This window comes from Pollicipes pollicipes, unplaced genomic scaffold (assembly GCF_011947565.3).
Source record: "Pollicipes pollicipes isolate AB1234 unplaced genomic scaffold, Ppol_2.1 Scaffold_401;HRSCAF=451_pilon_pilon_pilon, whole genome shotgun sequence".
Taxonomy (NCBI): domain Eukaryota; kingdom Metazoa; phylum Arthropoda; class Thecostraca; order Pollicipedomorpha; family Pollicipedidae; genus Pollicipes; species Pollicipes pollicipes.
The window spans coordinates 148,294-155,537 of record NW_023596422.1 but is presented as its reverse complement, the minus strand read 5'-3'; the positions used below and the strand labels follow the sequence as shown (position 1 = coordinate 155,537).

The 7,244-nt window shown below is 49.7% G+C and overlaps 1 protein-coding gene across 1 annotated transcript; it reads left to right on the top strand.

The window, feature by feature from the left end:
* Positions 1-817: 817 nt before the first annotated feature.
* On the top strand, positions 818-6,871 carry LOC119094818 (ras-related protein Rab-10). Its single transcript, XM_037217743.1, has 5 exons — positions 818-953; positions 4,565-4,625; positions 4,944-5,082; positions 5,928-6,017; positions 6,234-6,871. Exons 1-5 carry the CDS (start codon positions 827-829, stop codon positions 6,417-6,419), a joined length of 603 nt encoding a protein of 200 aa, XP_037073638.1. The 5' UTR covers positions 818-826; the 3' UTR covers positions 6,420-6,871.
* The last annotated feature ends 373 nt before the right edge of the window (positions 6,872-7,244 follow it).

The following is a 7,244-nucleotide window of genomic DNA, read 5'->3' as shown; positions in this document are numbered from 1 at the left end:
GCAGGTTGGGTGCGTCAATGTCACCTACGTGTGCAGTGCAGCATGCATATTTTTGACATACTAGGTTGTAGCCAATATACAGTTCCCAGACTGACTTTTTTGTTGTTTTTATGTCATTACTTCCAGACTGAAATACATGGTTATTCGTCTTCGTGCGAATTTTTTGGGAAACACCCTCCTTACCAATGTACATGCACGTACATTGCCTTCAGTCCACCTTTGCTGCATACCAATTATCCCACTTATCCTCCAGGCCGCACTGTCAAATCACGCCCAGGCGATCAAAATTCACCCCAATCAGCAAATCACAAACATTTGAACAAACCCTCGTTTCGATTTCATCACAAACGCCACAGTTGAATTTATCGCCATCTATTGAGTAGTAATAAAAGCTGGAGTGATGACAACATTTTGTTGTTTTATGCTCGTTTATGTTTCAACGACCATAGTGAAAACATTAAAAATGTTAGAATACCTACAATCCATGTGGTGCAAAGGTTTCAAAACTGCATACCTTGACCTCGTCCGCGCTTAAATGTGAAGCATTTATTTACAGCTCTTGAGTAATAATGGCCAGCAGCTACTGTAAAGTATTCATAACTGAAATCACGTTTGTTTCATCCTTACTGTTTGATAATGAACTTCTCAAAAGCTGTGGTGTATCAGAAAGGTGTTTCAAATCCATTAAATGCTCTAGAACGGCACTTAGAACACAATGCTACACAGTTCAAAATGGCAAAGTCAGGTATTTGACTATTGAAAGTGTGTGATAGTCTACCAAGTAAAAACCAGCTGTCCATCTCTACAGTTGCAACAAGCGTCGACAATGGCGAAGAAGAGCTATGACCTGTTGTTCAAACTTTTGCTGATTGGAGATTCCGGTGTTGGGAAGACTTGCATACTCTTTAGATTTTCAGATGATGCGTTCAACCACACGTTTATTTCGACGATAGGTGAGCTGACTACTGAATTCCCGAAGGAGTGGCATTGATTCTATCTGCCGTCTGCGCCGGAAGTGTATCCGTTGTCCGACCCCTCCCCGTCATTTTCGAGTTCGGCGATCTGTGTCTTTTCTTGCGAGTTTAACGGATCAATTGGCATTTCTAGAATGGTGAAAAATGTATTTAATATGAATCATTGCTGTTTGCAATGCCTTCCGCTGCACTAAGAATAATTGCCACTCAAGTTCCCTAGCAATTTGCACTGGATGGCCAAGGTGTTATGAGTCAGTCCTACAGATTTGCAGTACAAAGCAGAGACAACGCCCAATCAGTTGTTGCTCTTTTGATACCCATTTGATAAAACTTCTGTGCCTTAGTGATATTTTTGGCAAGCAGTTAGTCAAGTGCATGTATAAGTAGCTGCACTGGCTTAAAATTTAGTGGACAAAGTTAGGAGAATCTCTGGTATCTGCTACCCAGTTTAAAAGAGTATAATACCATGCATTTTCACTATCATTGAGTTCCAATTCTAAATCACCATTGCCAGCCCAATCAAGTTGAACAACTGACCAACAAAAGCAACTTAACCTTTTCTGATGCATCTTGTAAGTCAAAGCCATTGCAAACCACTGATTTCTGTACTAGAAATTGAAACAGGATGTACTCTTCTTGTGTGTTATTTGATATACTGTATTGTGATGGGTGCCTGATGGTAATTTTGATTGGTTTCTGTTGATGTAGTCAACAATACCTTGAATATCACATGCCATGTCATATGCCTGTCATAGTGTCTCAGTCATTGGGCAGAAAGCTCTCTGTTATGATGAAGGTCTAGACAAACATAGTTGAGATAGAAATGACTTAAGGCTTGAAAGAATATGCTATAAACCAGAGATGTTAACTTCTATTCATATGGGGAAGGGGGAGAGAGAGGGTTCCTGTCCTCTCCCCATAGCTTTGAGAGGAAAGATCAGATCAGGTCAGCAGGCAAGATTGGTGGAAAAACCTGCCTTTTGTATTGTTTTGGTTGCAGCTTGGCTATTATTCTTGCTGGACTTGCAACTTATGTTGACAAACTGCACTGAGGTGTAAGACTGGCATGAATGTAGAATGGTTGATAAGTGATGAAAGCAAGAATAAAGAAAAGATAACAGGAGGCCAAGTCATGCAAAAAAGTAGACAGATAGTGAAGTGATTAAGAATTGTATGATAACACAACATACATCAGCCATTTCATGGCCACTTAACTTGTTTTGTGTAAACATGGATTTTAGCATCAATGTTTTTTATCCTACAGGTACATTTTTTGCTCTCTGCATGTTGTGTGACCATGCAGAAGATTACTATAGCCTAATCATCTATAATTCAGCTGTTCTGCTTACTTCCCACAAAAAATAAGTTACCTGCTCCCAGTACCATCTATTAAGACAACAATCAATACTAACCAGCACCCTAGGCCTATGTACAGTATCCCTGGGTGGCTGTCCATACTGTAGTGATGAACATGCCTGCATTAACTGCTGCACATGTGGGAAACCAGAGATACTGGGTTGGGGCTTGATTCTTGCAGTGCCTGTCCTTTATGCCAGAGTGAGAGGCAGGCAATGCTTTGTAATGTCATATAGCCTCAGCAGCTAAGAGCATTGTAAAGCCTCAGTGACAAGAACAGCAATGTGCAGTTTGTCAGCTGTTGAAGTCTGCAGATGGGCTGTATGCATGCCTAAGGGGCATACCAGCAGGTTATCTCCATGGGCAATCAGAGGAGGGAAAAGTAAACATGATCTTTTGCAATATCCTGTGAACCAGTGATGTCATGGTAAAAGTTCTTCTGGGCATCCAGCAACTGAGAGATTTTGCACTGTCATTCTGCAGTATGGTGAGACCAGTGAACCAGCAGAATGTTCAGGAGGTGTGTCAAGACACCTGGACAAGGATTGTTTGATGCTGAGATCAGGAATGTGATGGCATGTGATGTCTTACCAGCAGCCTGATATCATCTTAAAAGCCACCATTTTTGCCAGTCTTACTGATTGGCCCAAGGAGATAACAAGTCAGCCACTGCTCTCTGCGTCATGGGGCGTCGGGCGGCCGCAGACCGAACGTTACAAGGTACCCCGTGCCCAGTGCCCGCCCAGGCCGGAGAGCCGCGGGTGCAGCTGGTCATGTAGGCGGTGTAGGCAGTTGTGGGATGGGACGTATCCCATGGGTGCAGCTGTGCCAAAATGCAGCACTGGCAAAGCATACCCGCATTTGAGTTTAAGCACGAGTTTGCTTTTGATTGATGTGCCGTTTTCGGGCACGCACAACTATAACTTCTCGTTGGCATTGGCGTTTCCGACGTTTACCATGTGATCATGTAGTTGCCACATTGCATTGAATGGGTTGAAGCTTCTCAAGGCTGCGACGGATACAGGGCTGGAAGCCCAAGCCAGCACGTCGATCTCGAGGTCAATCAACACCTGACGACGGCAGGAGAAAGAGCCGTCTGAAACGTTGTGTACGTCTTAACATAGCAGAGGATTGTGCTCCGAAACAAATCACCAAGCTGTGATGATAACAACTTGTCTCCATCATTACGCAAAAGCTGATATTGCCTGATCCCACGCCATTGTAGTAGGCGTGAAATGGCTGTGGTTTCTTAAAACAACATTGCGTGCAAGATTCGGCTTCGGCTTCGGCTTCAGCCTCGGCCTCGTCCTCGTCATCTTAAACTGAATGGGCTGACTTCGGCCTCGCGTTCAGTATTTTTTTAAGCCGCTTACTGCGTCTTCGCGTCTTCAAACTTCGAAGCCACTGGCTTTGAGGTCAACTTCGCTTATTAGAAATCCGAAGCCACTTGTTTTGACTTGGATTTCGCAGTTCCAACTTTCGAAGCCACCAGCTTCGGCTCTGGCTTCGGCTTTGTGTCACTGTCTTTGGCTTAGCTTTGAAGCCAGGCAGTTGACTTCGTCCCCATGCCTGCCTGAAAATGAAATTTAAGAAAGTAGGAAATTGGTTCGCACAGAAATTTAAGGTTTTAGGGGAGACCATTTAAAAGTACGGAAAGCGATGAACGGCCACCTGCAAAAGTGGTTTCTGAAATCTTAACAGTTTTGATATGGTAATATGATAGGATGCTCACAACTTCACAATTTATTTGCGACTTTTGCGAAAACCTATCGCATGCCCTGCCTACCGAGTAAAATGAAAGGGCATGTTGTTTAGGTTTCGTCCCCTTTGCATGGTCGTTGTCATCATCAGTTATCATCTGGCTCGCGATGCAAATGTATCGAGCGATCTAGTTTGCGATGCAAATACATCGAGCGCTAGGGAAATCTTTACGTCGGCGGCAACGCCCGGCCGACGCACTCGGCGGCTGAGGTCAGCGGTTTGGAAACATTTACCGGGGCAGCGGGCAACCGCCGCGCCCCAAAGCCCCGATTATCATCATCAGCGCACCGCTGGTGGCGTTCGTGCGTGCCGTTGGTTTTGTGCACAGCTTTGCTCGGATGGTCCGGGCGCACTGTGGGCGTGATGTGCGGATGTGAAGTTCTTAATGGACCTGCGTATTCGTTAGCGAGGATTCTTGTGATAGCCCCCAGTGGTGTCACCGCTCTGCGAAACAATGTTCGTTCGTGTTTCAGGAATCGACTTTAAGATAAAAACGATTGAACTTCGAGGGAAGAAAATCAAACTACAGATATGGTGAGTCGTTCGGGATCCCTTGTTGACCTGTTTAAATGACAGATCGACTCTCGAGCGTGTCCCTGCCAGTGGAATGTTAGGTGTCGCTGTGACGCATTCAAATGAGTCGCTCTGTGCCATTCGGCCAATGTCGCTAATTGTTCGACTATGTGTGGCAAGATTATGGGGCTGGGGAACAAATACATTCAGTATCATAGTACCCAGGCCTCACCCCGGCGTGTCGTGCGATGTGCGCGTGCTGCCGTCGGCCCGGGACGTGCCGCCACGCGGCGGGCGAGGCCTGCCGCCACGTGGTCACGTGACTGCCGTGGCGCTCAGGGACACGGCCGGCCAGGAGCGATTCCACACCATCACCACGTCCTACTACCGGGGCGCCATGGGCATCATGCTCGTGTACGACATCACCAACCCGAAGAGTTTCGACAACATCGCCAAGTGGTTGCGGAACATTGACGACGTACGTACGGGACTCGCCGCCTTGTTTGCCGAGCTGGGTTGAGCGGCGCGGGGCGTGTGCAGCGTCGTCGTGACTCACTGCTGCGGGGGTGACTCAGTCCGGGTGCGCGATAAATCCCAGCTACGCGTAGCGCCGGGACTTGACCTTTGTTTCCGTGGATTGAGGACAGCTTGTTTGCGAGGTTCTCACGGCCGGGCCGTCTGGCCGGACGTGGTGTCTGCTCTTTTTTATTGTTGGCTGGTATCAGGTGGTTGGCTGTGACTGGTAGTGACTGGATGTGGCTCTTTGTAGCTCATTTATGTGCGTTGTGCGATCTTGATGCTGGTCTGTGGCCTAAGGCTGGCCTAAGGCAAGTGTACGTCGCCGGCTTTCTGCACATGCAAGTGCTTTCGTATGCGTGTCTTCGTGAGCTGCACGCGGCCTCATGCTTCCATTCATGCAACATGCTTCCATTCTGTATGGAAATGGACGATTCATTGTGAAGTGAATTTGTCGGTGAGCTTTCGTCAAACCATTTTTGTCCGTGCCTTGCAATGCACGTTGTTGTGCACGCGACTTTGGTCGTCAAAGCAAAACAAAATTTTTCCCATGCTTCCGCCTGGTGCAGGAACGGGACGTAAGCGTTTGTGGGCTGACAGTGATATCGCGTGTAAATAACAGGCTGATAGTGATATCGCGTGTAAATAACAGGCTGATAGTTTCTGCTGTATGCTGCAGAAGTAATTACATGTTCTGCTCAGATTGCAAAACCCAATGCATGGGTTTCCAAAAAGGCAGGAGCAAGTCGTGACTAACGGGCGGTGCCACCTCCTGCTGTGAACCATTGCATTCTTGTTTGCCCTCAGCATGCGAACGAAGACGTAGAGAAGATGATATTGGGGAACAAATGCGACATCGAAGACAAGAGGATGATCACGAAGGAGCGGGGCGAATCGGTACGTACGTGACCTGCCAGGCACTGTAAGTGCCCAATCAGACCATGTGTCAGTCTCGTTGCATGCACGTTGTTCGCGGCGTTCTATTTGCGTGCGGTCTAGTGAAAGGAGCGAGAGGCGCGTGACATGAAAGTAAGGTCTTTCAGTTGAGTCTCGAGGCCGGACATGTCGCGGTGGCTGCGGCGCCTTCTTCCTGAAGTGGTCGCGCCGTTTCAGATCGCGCGCGAGCACGGCATCCGCTTCCTGGAGACGTCGGCCAAGGCCAACATCAACATCGAGCGCGCGTTCCTGGAGTTGGCCGATGCCATCCTGGCCAAGTCGCCCGGCCGTGACAACGTGGAGATCCCCGACCGGTTCCCGCAGGAGAAACAGACTCACCACGCGGGCGGGAAGTGTTGCTGAGCCGGCGGACGTCCGCGAGCGAGCGAGCGAGCGAGAGCGTGCCGCCGCCCCTAGTCGACCCGCGCGCTCGGTCCGCGAGTGCATTGTCTGTGATGTGGGCGACGCCAGTGCCCCTGGCGGCCGCGGTCGGCACCGCCGGTGTTGGCGAGGGCCGCCAGAGCGGCGCCACCCGCCGTTCGAGATTGTCCTGCTTGGTCGCGTTCCACTGCAATAGTTGTCTGTTCGGGCGCTGCGTGGACGGCGCGTGCCGCCATCGCGGATCATGGGACACTCCTGCTGCAGGAGCGAAATCTAGCTTCTGGGCGGCGGCAGAGGGACGCGCATCTCAGGATCGGGCATAGACTGTGCATTTAATGCCACGTGTACCGGACGGTATCCCTGAGCAGCATTCGTTGTAGGTATTTGCTTTACGGTCGCTGGCGCGGTTCGTGCGCGCGCCGCGCCCGCCGCCGCCGCCGCTGGCCGCCCGCCGCTGCCGGCGGTCGAGTGTGCCTTAGCCCACGCAGGCCGGCTGGCTGGCCGGCAGTGTTCTCGCAGTCTGGCATGACCCGACCCGACCTGGCCGAACCGGGCGCCGGCCGCCGCAGTCGCCCCGCTGGCGCAGAGCTACCCTCCTCGCCCTTTGCACATTTTAATCGCGACTGATATTAAGTTGTTTATTTGGCTTCATTACCTCGAATGTATAAAATTCTATATGTTTATGAATACATATTTTTTCGAGCCTGACGGGCGTTTGTGGTGGCGGCAGCAGACGTGGGCAGGGACACGGGCGTGCCGCGGTCGCGACACACAACACCGTTGCGGCGGTCGACGCTGTGTCATTAG

Excerpts from the sequence above, each read along its gene's own strand:
- LOC119094818 (XM_037217743.1), top strand. The coding sequence starts at position 827 with ATGGCGAAGAAGAGCTATGACCTGTTGTTCAAACTTTTGCTGATTGGA. Across the intron at positions 4,626-4,943 it reads AAAATCAAACTACAGATATG|GGACACGGCCGGCCAGGAGC; the intron begins GTGAGTCGTTCG and ends CGTGGCGCTCAG. Across the intron at positions 5,083-5,927 it reads GGTTGCGGAACATTGACGAC|CATGCGAACGAAGACGTAGA; the intron begins GTACGTACGGGA and ends GTTTGCCCTCAG.